Consider the following 13581-nt stretch of genomic DNA (forward strand, 5'->3'; position numbering starts at 1 on the left):
TAGTGTAGTGTGCTCCCAGCTTTCCTCGGCGCTTCCCCTCTTCCACAATAACACACTCACATAAATACACACTCATACAAGCAAGCTAAAGGATTCAAACTCACAGGGAATTTGACTGTTTTCACGTAACAGAAATCAAAGTAAAAGCTAGGGTAATATAAATGAGAAAATAAAATAAGAAAATAAGAAATAACATGTAGATACAAGTCAAGTGTTTTGTTCGTTGTAAAAAAACTTTTTTAAAACAAACGAGACCGATGTCATGTTAACACCTTTATTGTAGTGAGATACTTTGGAGAAGCTCCTCACAGATGACTTCTTTGAGGAGCCCGTTTTCATCCTGATGAATCCCAAAGGTTCTTGCAGGCTCCTCTAAGCACCTCACTTGGGTTCTGGGGAGTATCCATGAGGTTCTTCAAGGAACTACTTAATTTTTTACAATTTAGTTTTGACTGGGTGATTGTAAACAACATTTATGTGTGCAGGTTTTATAGTGACAGATCACATGAACATATTAGACTGCATTATAAAACAGTTAGATTATAATCTATAGGGGCACGCATTCAGTAAAGGAAGAACACTTCAGGATTATGGATAATACTCAAGAGACTTCATGCAACACACAAACACACACACACACACACACACACACACATACACACACACACACACACACACACACACACACACACACACACACACACACACACACACACTCATATCTACAGTCACCAGCTTGCATTAATAGAAAGGCAGTGGGTTCCTCTCAGAGCTTTACAGGCTGCAGAGTGGAAAAGTGCTTCTCAAAGCCTCCCAGCAGCTCATTGGCTACTCAAATGCTGCATTCAGGAAAGGCGCGTGTGATTGGCCGATCCAGACTGAATGACACGTGGAGGTCCCGCCCCTCTGAAGGCGGAGCGAAGAGAGAGATGAGGAGGGGGAGGGGAAGGAGCTCTATTTACAAAAATGAAAATGATGAAAGTCATCAGTAAAACTGGGACGTGGAGAGGACTTTTATTATTATTATTACTATTATTATTATTATTATTATTACTAGGCCCTATATCAAACTATGATATCATGACCAGAGTAGAAAATGGGAGAGAGATGTCTCTTTAATGTTTCACAGATGCAGTTGAATAGTTTATATGTTTTATAAACATACATACATTAATGTGCTGTGGTCCAACAACAACAATAACAACCAGAAATACGGTGAAATCGATGAGCTGTCCACAGATCTTCGTGTCGCCTGGTTATAAAAGCCTGGTAATCGCGGCTGTGTGAGCGCAGACCCGGGATCAGCTCCGACCTCGAACAGCAGGGCTCGGTGAAGTAGGAGCTGGCCGCGGATCGGCTCTGAAGTCAGCGTTTCCATCTGTGGAGGCAGCTTGACAGCTCCTCTCGCCCCGCCCCCACCCGGCTCGTGCGCTTGTGTTACACTCCGATTGGCCGGCTCGGTTTGGTGTGGGCGGGGCGATGGGCGTGGCCGAGCGTATTGTGATCTCACAATCAGCTGTTTTGTACGTTCTACATTCTGATCCGAGGATCAGCTGGAGGCAGCAATAAACAGAAGGAAAACCTGCAGCGGAAACATATGTATTTATAGATATATATATAGATCTAGAGGAGAGGAGGAAGAACATAAAGCTGCAGATGTTCTGATCTGAAGAAACATCAGTGTAACCTTTTTACACGAAGCCCTTCTTCTGCGAAGAAAGCCTTGTATTTTTGTAGCTATGATGGTGTTTTAACTACCTCACTTATCCGAAGCTGTGCTTTGAGACTTCGTCCTTTCTACTGTGTCTCTGTGAGAGATCTCGTTTACAACTTGAATTAACACCGCAAAGGCAGGTAAGCTCTCTCCAAACCAAGTGTTGTTTGTGGTCGTATTCACCTGAGAACACCCCACACAGCTGAATGTGGAGGCTGAGTTCCTGCTGGAACAGGGATGACCTATTATTAGGGCAGCAGCGTTAATTAGGTCGGTTCGACGTCCCGTATCCGGGAAAACGAGCCCGGCCTGGTCTCTGTGGATGCGGGCTATTCCAGGACACCAGCAGCCCTGCTTTTTCCAAATGCACCAAAACGCTGATGTGGAGTCGATGGCGGATGTGTGTGTGTGTGTGTTTTCGGGGAGGGAGGTGGACGTGGAGGCTCCGCGTTATCTGGAGGAGATCGTCTCTTATTATTTGTGCTGTGAAATGAACGGTTGCATCGGCAGCAGCGTCGCTGGTTGTCGTGCTGAGCCACAGCTGTCATTGCTGTGACCCTTCAGCTGTGAGCTTAATACGGATAATGCACGTTTAACCTGGATACTGTGCAGGAAGGCTCCTCCGATGGTTTATTACGGCTTCCTTCATCTCACGGTGTCTTTGTGCATTCGCATTTTTTCATTAAATATATATAAATATATAGACGATGACGTCGACAGCAGCAGCCATTCACATATCTTGTTTTGCAAAGATAGAAATCAGACGAGGCATTCATAATACACACATTCTGATCATATTCACATCTTTCTGTGTGTTGATGTTAAATGTCTTGTTGTTCTCCGGTTGGCAAAAAAAAGAAAAAAAGGCTGGAGCCTCTCTGTCAGCGTCGGTGACGTGTGCGTGACCTCACAGGCGTCTTGTTATTTTTTTATTTCAAGAGTCCCCTCCCATCATGCTCCGCCTCCTTTTAAAGAGAGAGAGAGAGGGAGAGAGAGATAGATAGAGAGAGAGAGAGAGAGAGAGAGAGAGAGAGGGAGAGAGACCATGACTGGAGGTGTTTTTATGTTTGTGGATGTGCAGCCTGTAAAATCTTATTTATCACGTGACTTTTGGATGAAATCATACACAAAAGTGTGTTTTTTTTAAGAATATGGCAACATCTCTCTCTGATGCCGTTGACAGAGGTCAAAGTGCAATTAAAAAAAAAAAACTTTAATTATGACACCAGTTTAAGATTTAAATCCCCAGCTGATCTGTAATTTAAGTCCAACCTATAGAGCGAGGCCCCTTCCTGTGTTTCCCTTGAGAAATAAAATATGTACAGTTGTCACGGCAACACAACAATACATCCTGAACCCGCCGGCCTCATAGCTGTGGAGAGAGGCACAACTGTTGGTGGAGACTCTTATATATGATATATTATAATTATATAGATAAGATACTTTTACAGCTGATGAAAAGGTTGCTGGATAAAACACATCAGGTGAGACAACATTACATGAACATAGCTAGATTAGCTTGCTAGCATGCTAAACTAACGGCCATGTTGGTGACGTACATTGTGCGACACAATAGAGATATGTTTCTTTAAGTGTAAAATCATCTTTAAATCGACAAACGTGTAATTCATGGTACAAGGAATGAAAAATTGTTTGTCTCCTGCCATGTTTTTATTCAAAATAAACTCCCATGGGGACGGAAGGGGCGGGACTTAGCATCTCTATATTCTCCTATAATCAGTACTTTGTATATGAAAACAAAAAACAAGAAGGCTAACTTCCACCAATCTTGTTCAAATCCTGCAAAGAAGTAATAGCCAATCAGAAGCAGAGAAGGGCCTTTTAGGTTAATCTGGTTAAACTGTTTGACCTGCAGCCCAGAGGGCTACTTTCACCTGCCTGGCCAGATGTTTACAAAAAATGTCATAGAAAATAGAATGAAATGACCTGTCGTATCCCTTTTTACAACATAATAAATCTCTATTTAATAGCACGGTGTAGTTACTGTATGGAGCTGCAGTCCATCATAACAAGGGAAAACAATCACTGCTATTCAAGCAAGCACTACATCCGTCCCTCTGTGTTCTCACACATAACACCTTTTACTTTAAAGCACATTTATCAGCATTAATGGGTGGGACTTGTTAGATAATGCTGTTGGATAAGGCATATCACTGGTGGTTATTTGCATTGGATTGGCAGTATCAGTGTCTATATTTACACTTGTCAGCCCTGAATTAGCCACCAAACTGAAATATCCATTATCATGGAATTCACCACATAGTCCATGTTGAGTGGCTGTTTGCTCGGGTGTCTGCTGAACTTCATGCAAAGCAGCCCTCGGGCCTCATCAGCAGCATTTTGTTTATTCAGACTTGTCACGGTTCACATGACCTAAGTTTCTGTTTGTTCAGGAATGCATGAGCCTTTTTTCATTTAACTGTCTGGATGGGATTTTAAACACATGACCTAGAAAGTGATGTAAAATGTAAAAAAACAACCCAGAGTATTAAAATAATACAGCTGAGAGCTTTCTATCCAGGACACTTTGTGGGTCATTTTCTTTATTTCAAACATGCACCCATGCAAACGGTCTCCTCTCATCTGAATGTAAGCCGAAGTTATTAGCATTACATCTCCGGATATTGGGATTTCCATCCGATGGTGATTCTCCAAATAAGGTCAGAGAGCGTCCGCTTCCCAACAAGCACCCATGCGTATCCTCCTTCCCCGAATCTCTGTTTCACCTTCTAATGTGTGAAAAACCTCCGTCATGTCTTCATCTATCGTGTAGCTGTAACGTTGTGTTTCCACGGGGAAGTCGAGACAGCGAAGGAATTTAAACCTCTACGACGTCTCAAAGTCTCCATTCTTTTTAGTGAGTCAGCAAGTACTGGGAGACCTCTTCCGTCATTCCTTCCTCTGCACTGAGTAAATAGAAGTCGGCCTTTGGACATGTAGGGGTTTGTCGTTCAAACATCTGCTCAACATTACATCAGCGTGTCCACATTTAGGTCAGGCTCAGTGCCTTCTGTCCTGCCTGTCCTATTCAACACTGTGCACACTTTGTTTGACTTTGTGAGTCTTTGTGTCACCTCCACCTCCTCCTCCTCCTCCTCTTCTTCTTCTCTGGCCTGTCCATCTGTCCAGAGGCCGTGCTGATTGGTTGTCTAAACCTCTCGGGGGAGGGGAGGGCAGCCCTCGTCCAACAAGCTTCTCGCACGCTGATTTCGTTTAAAACACATTCTTATTTATGGCCACTCGGTTTTCCGATGTCACTGCTTTGCAAAGATGAGGTCGTCATCATCATGTGGAGGCTTTGTGTTGTTTTTCTCTTAAGTGGAGGCTCAGGACACCCTCCTGCTTTAAAGCTGCTATCATGAACAACGGGTCAAATGACAGAGAGCATTTTGGGTCGTGTTTTTGTTTTGGTTCGCTCTCATGACCGACCATAGGTGCACATGACAGGAACACCCTCGCTGATCATTGGTTAATGTAGAACAGGAAGGCCCTGTCAGGACTTTCCCTTTTTTCCCAGTAACTTTATTGGCTTAGTGTTACATTTACATAAAGGAAAAGTTCGGAATTTTGGACATAGGTCCTCATTTCCAACTTACCCGAGGTGATATAGGTCGGTGGAGACCGTTTTCAGCACAATTGGTCCAGTCCTTATATTTGCACAAGTCACCGTTGCTAACTGGTGTTGAGCTAGCGCACGTCAACGGTAACATCCAGCCTGTCTCTAAAAACAGCTTTAACTGCTCCGCAGAACACCCGAGACAAATGTATTATAACGTCGGACTATCGATGTACATGTCAGTGTTGGTAGAATAATTAAAAAAATGTTTTTAACGCTGCTACGAGTACTAGCTGTCACGACTGTAGGGCGCTTAGGTTTCGTTTTACGCACTACTACTAACACGCAAAGTAACATTCCGCTGCTGCTGAGAAACTAGTCCCTCAAAATGTTCTATCATTGAAAATGCAAGGTTGGTTTAATTTCTAAAATGATTCTACCAACACTGACATGTACATCGATAGTCCGACGTTATAATACATTTGTCTCGGGTGTTCTGCGGAGCAGTTAAAGCTGGTATTAGTGACAGGCTGGATGTTACCGTTGACGTGCGCTAGCTCAACACCAGTTAGCAACGGTGACTTGTGCAAATATAAGGACTGGACCAATTGTGCTGAAAACGGTCTCCACCGACCTATATCACCTCGGGTAAGTTGGAAATGAGGACCTATGTCCAAAATTCCGAACTTTTCCTTTAAGTCAACACCCATCTACACTAATACTGTAATGATAAGCTCATGTTATCGGACCTCAAATGAGACAAGAATTGGCGTCATTAGCCGCCATCTGACTGGTGTTGTCCATAAAGTAGTGTTACGTCAGTTTACGTTACTGTCGTCCTGCCAAGGGAGGAGTTGCTATGTGTAAACTCACCACTAGATGGCAGTACATCCTACGCGCTGCACCTTTAAGAGTCCGATCAAACAAGGTTTGAGTGGAAACTCAAACAGCTCCTGTATTTAACAGCATGTTGTTTTGATCAAGATGTCATTTCAATACAGGTCTGAGTCCAAACAACAGCTCCAACGTGTTATGATGTAATAACCCAGATAACAGCTCTTACCACACTCATTGCTCATTGTGCTTATGTAATGCACCCTGACTACGCAGAAGGAACTTAACCCAATATGTTCTCTTTTTACATACATGTTGACAGTGAAGGGCCGCATCTTCTCATTACCACCATCGCTCTCTTCTTCCTCTCTCTCCAGGCCTTTGCTCCAAACCAAGTGAAACCTTACATTTTGCACTACAGAAGCCTGTCCACTCCTGTTTGTCCAAACCGAGATCCAGCAAAGGGCTTCAAGTGAAAAAAAACGAATAAATCGGACAAAGAATCGCTTAAAACAGCAGCAAGTGGTTCTTAAACACAAATAAGAAATTCCAAACGGCAGCTACAGCTTTTTTTTTCTTTTGTGGACGACAAAAAGCACCCGAGTCATCGACAACAACACCAGTCATGTTCCAGCGTCTGAGCAACCTGCTGTTCGGGGAGGTGGAGGAGGTGGCGGCTGAGCTGAAGGGAGACAACCCCTGTGTGACGGAGGCCGACGAGGAGGGATGGATGCTCGTCAACCTGCCTGGTGAGTCTCAGCAGGGGGCGCTGTGGCTTTAGAGCCTTCAAATTGGGGTTTTTAGGCTACGTTTACATGACAACGGTCTCGTAAAAAAAACGTATTTCCTTTGCGTTTTAAAAGAGTTCCGCGTTTAGACGAAGTTGAAATGATCCGCATGTACACAGATCTGCAAAAACGAACCAAAAAACACTGTAGTGTTCATGCCAGGCCAGTAGGTGGCAGTGCAACTTTCTAATAGAGAGCCGTTGACAAACATCGTGAAAAGTATGCAAACAAAAGAGGATTTTTTGAAAACATTTGGTTTGGACGGCTCGGTAATCGTGTTAAAGGTGTCTCCTTGCTCTTCATGGCTCATTGACCGTGCACGTAATACGCATGTGTGAAGTGGAGCCCTGACGCCACGGTTACCACGGGGATCGGTTTGCTAGTTTACACCACGACGCTGGAGTTGAAAACAATTCACTCTGGAATCCGGTTAAAAGTTTGCGGCCAGAACGTAAACATGTTCGTATTCTGTTGGAAACGTTGTCGTGTAAACGCCCTGATGCTCAAAGATGGAGGCAGCTTCTCTCACGACTAGAATACTGACTAAGGTTTGAAAAGGAAGTAATGATGGGGCGAGGGGAAGAATCAGTCGGGGCATGGTGCAACTACACTTTCCCTCACATGGCTGCCATGCTGAAAGTGTTGATGTCAGTGACGGAAACACACACTTCTCTGTGGACATGCATCTCCTTCCTCTTTGTTGATGATCTCCATCATGACAAAGGCATTTACTGAGTATGGACATTTGCTTTGGTGCCAACCAAAACATCCAAAGCAACATAACGTTACCTCTCAGGAGAGTCGAGACGAGCGTCCACAACCCAGTCTCACGGCAGTTTGTGAAATAGTCACAAAATAAATCGGTTACGTGTGCAGGGACACAAATTGTACTTTTACGCAAATTATACGCACTTGAGGGTGTATGGTCAGAGCTAGTGAGTGGTAAATATTAAATAATGGGTGGGGAGTTACATAACTGTACATATTATATTTTATTTTAAGCCCAACCACGTTTTTGAAAAACCTGGGTTTGTTGCTTTAACCTAACTTTTTAACCTAACTTGTTTTTTCCGATACAACCAGGTGAAATGCATTCTTTTAAATTTGAGTGACGGGGAAAAGTGGGGAGTTTGTGTCCATGTACACAAATCAGTAGATTTAAGTGTATTTATCGAACTGCCGTGTGGGACATTATGTCTCTGACATAATCACAGCCTTTAGAGGGTCAACACAACTAATGATGTGACTCTGTTATGTCTTGTGTTTCCTTACCCCCTCTTCTTCCCCTTATAATTTTTTAAACACCCTTACATTCCCCGACACTTGTATGTGTGCGCGTGCGTATGTGATCCCTTCAACAAAAAATGGGCCCCTTCAACCTGCATGTTGTTTTGGAAAATCTACCACATGTCGCTTCATTTTGACAACATCCCCCTCCTACCTTGAACATCGTCTTTATCTCCCGTCTCAACCCCGATCTCATCGCCGCCATGTGCTCAGGAGAATCTGGCTGCATGCAGGCAGAGGATGAGATGGTTTCACACTCACCCCCAGACAGTAACCAATCAAATCATCAAGTCACGCATACAAGGACTGAATGCCCCACCCCCGTTCCCCATCCGCCTCACAAGCGCCGCAGGACACATAAAGGTCGGGTGCGAGGTGCGGTTGCACCGTCAGACCCCCTGTGTTGTCCAAGCGCTAGCCCGTCGGACTCGGGTGCCACCACACCCGTGTCCCTGCCGAGACGGGCCAGACTGTCCACGCCCTCCTCCACCCCGTCGATGTCCCCCGGCTCTGGAAGTGAGTGTGGGGGCAGAAGGGGTAGCAGTAGGGCAGGCCCAGGGAGAGGCTGCATGGATGAGAGCTGGTTTGTCACCCCTCCCCCCTGTTTCACTGCAGAAGGAGCCACGGCGGAGGCCAGCCCGATGGAGGACCTGCTCATCGAGCACCCCAGCATGTCTGTGTACGTCTCCCCCAGCAACTTCTCCATGGTGTCCAACAGCAACCTGTCCGTGGTGGGAGAGGAGAGCATCGTCAGCCTGGCGAGCAGCGTGAGGTGAGAAACGGCACGCTTGACCTTCACCTGCTTTTTCAGCTTTTCCCAACATTCACACCGTAATTTCCCCTTCGCAGCCGAGTGGTAGAACCAGCTACTGGCCCCGTCACCCGCAGCGCCATGCCCACCCGGGTGAGCCGTGGAGCAGCTGCCCAGGCTGGAGCTCTGGCCAAGGTCACCCAAGTGGCCAGGGTCCAGCGCGGCAAAGCCCGCATCGAGCGGCGCCACCTGGGCCGCAACCGCATCCAACGCCAAAACCGCACCAGGGAGCAGGTCCCTCGCCACGCCAACCACGCCAGAAACACCTTCCTTCACCAGCCCAGCAATCGTAACATCTGCCACTAAACGCCCCGGCAACCAGGGGGCGCTGTTTACTCCGAGGGCATTAGTAGTGCATAGTCAACTCTGTGACACACAAGATTAAATGTATTTACCCCACTGCATTTCTGTGCATTATATCATATTACACTCAGATACCAGTAGACCGGTAGCTGTTTTTGTTTTGGTAGTCACCTGGCTCCAGCTGGTAGTTTTATGCCCCGTTCTGCTGTTACCAAGCCCTCTGAGTAGATCTGTGTAGACTTTTATTATACTTGATGTCCATTGCAGTATCCAAGCAATTTAAAAAAAATCATAAAAAATCTTTATAAAGGTTATAACTAGTAACAATAATGTCTAAAAAACGACAAAAAATTAAGCATTCTTAGTAAAAAAATTATATTTTCTTTCACTCTTCCTAAAGGCATGTTTTATTTATTGAATTAATTCAATCATTCAATTTTCAATTTGGAGCTGCTGATTTTAAATTTAAATAACCAAGTGTACCTTAAGATGCTTGGTGGAAACCATGCGAGACAGAGTCGGGTTAATCCGTCTTCTCTTTGCAGAGAAAACAACTCGGCGGGTCTTCGAAGCTTTTACTTTACAGGTGATTCTTTGTTTGGGTTTTTAAAAAGGGGGAAATACCGCGTGACGAGTGTGAGAGGAAAATCACTGAGACGTTTGTTTCTCCTATTTGGTCTGTCAACATAGAAAAGCAAAGACAAAGGCGAGGAAACATGGGGCAACCAGTTTCACCACAGGAAAACAAATGTTGTGATATTTCTCTCTTCTCGCCTTGTGAAGGATGAGAGCAAGTAGAAGATGGTGAGCGCACGAGCAAAACAGACTAAAGAGTAAAAGTAATGTCACGATGAATGAGACATTATCAGAAAGGGATGTGGGAAACAGGAAAGTGATACGTAACCCTCTGCAGCCCGCAAGTGTTTAGAAAACTCCTTATTTTGAATATTTCATTTTCTTTTTGTGAACATGAAGATTGGTCTTATGGTCGACCATAATAAATCAATATATTGATAGAAATATTGATAAGGCGTGATAGGGACACAGGGCTTGTCTTTGGGCTACAGGGTTAGCCAGGTTATAGTAGGTGCTGGAGCGGTATTGATGGAAACTCTTTATTTTGACATTATTTTCTGCTCATTTGTGTCTTTAAATCGCAAAAATAGAATCGGAGTAGAACATGCATTTAACTGTTTTCCAAAAATGGCGCTAACAAGAAAGTGGCTGGCTAGTTAGCTAGTTAGCTTGTCCTTCTCTGGAGCAACAGGGATATTTTTCTGCAACCAGTGTAACAATAAAGCATGGTGGAGTGAGAGAGATAGCTACGGTATGTAACTCGTCTACAGCTGGTTAGTTAGCTAGCCAGCTTGCTAATTCCACCATGCTATAATGCTACTGGTTATATCTGCTGATAGCAGTGTGTTTTCCTTGTGTGAGGATGAAGCATTATGTTGCAACATTTTACTGATTGACGTGATTTTACTGCTCTGCTGCTCTATTTAGCCGTGAGTCGTTGATACAAGAGTTAGCCTCGCTATTAGCATCGGTGCACAAACATGGCCGCCGCTCCAACCTGCCTGCTACATTGATGGAAATAGGAATGTCCGTTCTACTCCTGTTCCTGCGATCGTAGGATTATTTCACAGTCCCTCTCTCTCATCTCGCATGGTTCCACCACAGAAAGCAACGCTTGTTACATCGGAAAGTACACTTTTAAAAGCCAACAAATGAAAACCAACAACGCAGCATGAAGATCATTAAACGTGTGGTCTGGAAACTAAAAATAACGTGCCCGGCACACATCGGCCATTTTCACCCACAGTGTGTGCTGTGATCTTACATCTTTTAGTTTTTTTCTCTCCATGTAAACACCAAAAAAAAAAGAGAGTGCAACCTATTTACGCATCGGTCACTTTCATTGAAATGAGGTGAAAGTGGAAGAAACGTCCGAACCCCATCCTTCAACCTCTCCTCGTTAGCACAGCTCCAACCTTCTCCACGTTAACATTACTGATATGTATTCAACAACAATAGTAAACAATGGTGCTGAAGTGTATACTAATGTTTGTAAATTATTTCAGACGTGGATGTAAGTTTGCACTGTCATACATTTTGTGAGTCAAAGATTTTAGCGGTGTGCCGTGTGCTTGTTCTTTTTTTTCTTTTGTGATCTATTTTTGTTTTGTTTTTGTTTGTTTTGATTCAAATTGTGTGTGAGAAGATGTACTGACACGTTAATTGCTAGAAACTCTTAAAAAAAAACACATGAATAATGGTCATTTATTTCTCTTGTAAATATTACAAAACGATTTACAACGTTAGATGTCAAAGCCTCTCAGGACTCGAGTCCGCAAGCGTCCGTTGGTACGAATGAGAATCCTCCCTCCTCTCGCCTATCCTTATCAAATCTAGAGGGCATCAGTGGCCAAACGTGGTGTATTTGCCCCCTAACTGCAGTCTCATCTCTTTTTTTCTTTCCTTTTTTTGAGATGCACCATAATAACTAGACTCAGAGGCGAACACTGCCCTCCAGAGGTTAAACCGGGCACTGCTCTATAGCTAGATGCCGGTGAGGATGCAGTACAACAACATGGTATTTAATAATCTGTGTTCAAAAGGACTGATGTCCAGGGGGGGCAAGATTGTTTGGAAAATGGAAATACATGATTTCCCCCTTGAGTCACAACTGTTTTCATTTCTGCCAATAACCATATAAATTACTCTTTTATTTAATCAAATGTTTTCCCTCTTATCTGTAATGCAATGTATCAATGTGGATTGTTTTGCTGTGAGTTGCCTATTTTTGGAGATACTTCTTGCATCATAAGTCATATAACTTAAAAAATAAAAATAACCAGGTAAAGGTAATTGTTTGTTGCAAGTAAAGTTGAGTATTACACATTAAACTGTGCTGAGTAATCGATACTTAAAAGCTAAACAGAATAACTTGATCATTTTGAAGTGCATAGTCGTGACATATTGGGTCATCAACGGGTCGTGATTTCTGCAAAAAGACTGCCAATATCTCCAAAACAAGGCAACACACACTCAAACTATCTAGATTGATAAACATCAGTGAAGAGGAAAACATCTGTCCTTTTGATCTTGGGCTGAAGTGTCCATTTAATATCTGTTAATGTATGATAGAATTATAAATGTGATCCTTTATTTGTTTGAAGATGATGTGTCCCGTTGGTCCCTCTATAGGGAGATGGATCCTTCCGGGGTTTGAATTTTGGCGATAATGAGAGATCACAGGTGAATGTGCCCACAAAATGTAAAGACCACCACAAACCCGTCCTGTTCGCCTCAATTTAATTTCCTCCTTTGTCAGCCGTTGTCGTGTAAAAAAAGGAAATGTGTTTTCAGTATGTTGTGTGATTTTTGAAAGGTGTGATTTAAGGGTGAAAGGATGAGGCAGGAGATTATATTAGTTTATATATTGAAAAATAATAATTAAATGTATCCTTAAAAAATAAAAATAGAATATGCTTGTATTTTCCCATCTAGTTATTCTAACAGTTGTTGAGCATAGGACATTTAAAATGGGAGGCGTTGAATGTCTGGGGGAGGTTCATGTTTTATGTTGTGCCCTGAAATGATGGCAGCTTAAAAACATGTGGGTGGGGGTTTACACTCACGTTACATCGCAATTAGTAAGCCCCTCCCCTCATAAAAAAATTAAATATACAGACATATAAAACATTTGGTGTATCTGATATCTACAGTATGGTGATTGTGCCTTTCACTATTTCTGCATGGTTTTTGTGATGTACTGATTTTTCCATCCCCAAAGTGGACAGACGTCCGCTGACAGGCAAGACCTATGCAAAAATCAATGGATGGGTTTTATCCAGCATCTGTTCAGAAAACACAGGTACCCGCCAAAAACAACAGCAACAACAACAATAAACTCTCAGGTTAACACCTGAATCTTGTGTCGTTATTTTCATGCAGGAGAGCAAAGAAAAAAACGTTCTCAACTCAAGTAGAAGTACACATACTTCAAGTCTCTCGTAAAAGTAGAAGGACTGATTTAACTTCTTAACTCAAGTAAAAGTGAAAAACACAGGCTCTTAAAAGTAGTATCACTTTGAAGGACAACATCTCCTCTTAATTATTGAAGCAAAAAGTATCATTTTGAAGGACAAATATGTACTCAAAGTAGAAAGTAAGTATCACTGTGAAGTACGTGTAATCGGAGTAGAAAGTATCACTGTCAAGTACGTGTACTCAGAGAAGAAAGTATCCCTATGAAGGACATTTC

At 43.3% G+C, this 13581-nt stretch overlaps 1 protein-coding gene across 4 annotated transcripts; it reads left to right on the top strand.

Annotated features, from left to right (window-relative positions):
* The first annotated feature begins 1524 nt into the window (after window positions 1-1524).
* On the top strand, window positions 1525-12655 carry tp53inp2b (tumor protein p53 inducible nuclear protein 2b). Of its 4 annotated transcripts, XM_084015254.1 has the most exons (5): window positions 1526-1854; window positions 6503-6874; window positions 8414-8716; window positions 8816-8972; window positions 9050-12655. In XM_084015254.1, the coding sequence occupies exons 2-5, from the start codon at window positions 6751-6753 to the stop codon at window positions 9315-9317; spliced, it is 852 nt and encodes a 283-aa protein (XP_083871380.1). In that variant the 5' UTR covers window positions 1526-1854; window positions 6503-6750; the 3' UTR covers window positions 9318-12655. The 4 variants fall into 4 exon arrangements, with proteins under 4 accessions (XP_083871378.1, XP_083871379.1, XP_083871380.1 ...); XM_084015252.1 differs by having other exon boundaries at window positions 1525-1854; window positions 8414-8972; XM_084015253.1 differs by having other exon boundaries at window positions 1525-1850; window positions 8414-8972.
* The last annotated feature ends 926 nt before the right edge of the window (window positions 12656-13581 follow it).

This window comes from Eutrigla gurnardus (genome assembly GCF_963514095.1).
Source record: "Eutrigla gurnardus genome assembly, chromosome: 8".
Lineage (NCBI taxonomy): Eukaryota > Metazoa > Chordata > Actinopteri > Perciformes > Triglidae > Eutrigla > Eutrigla gurnardus.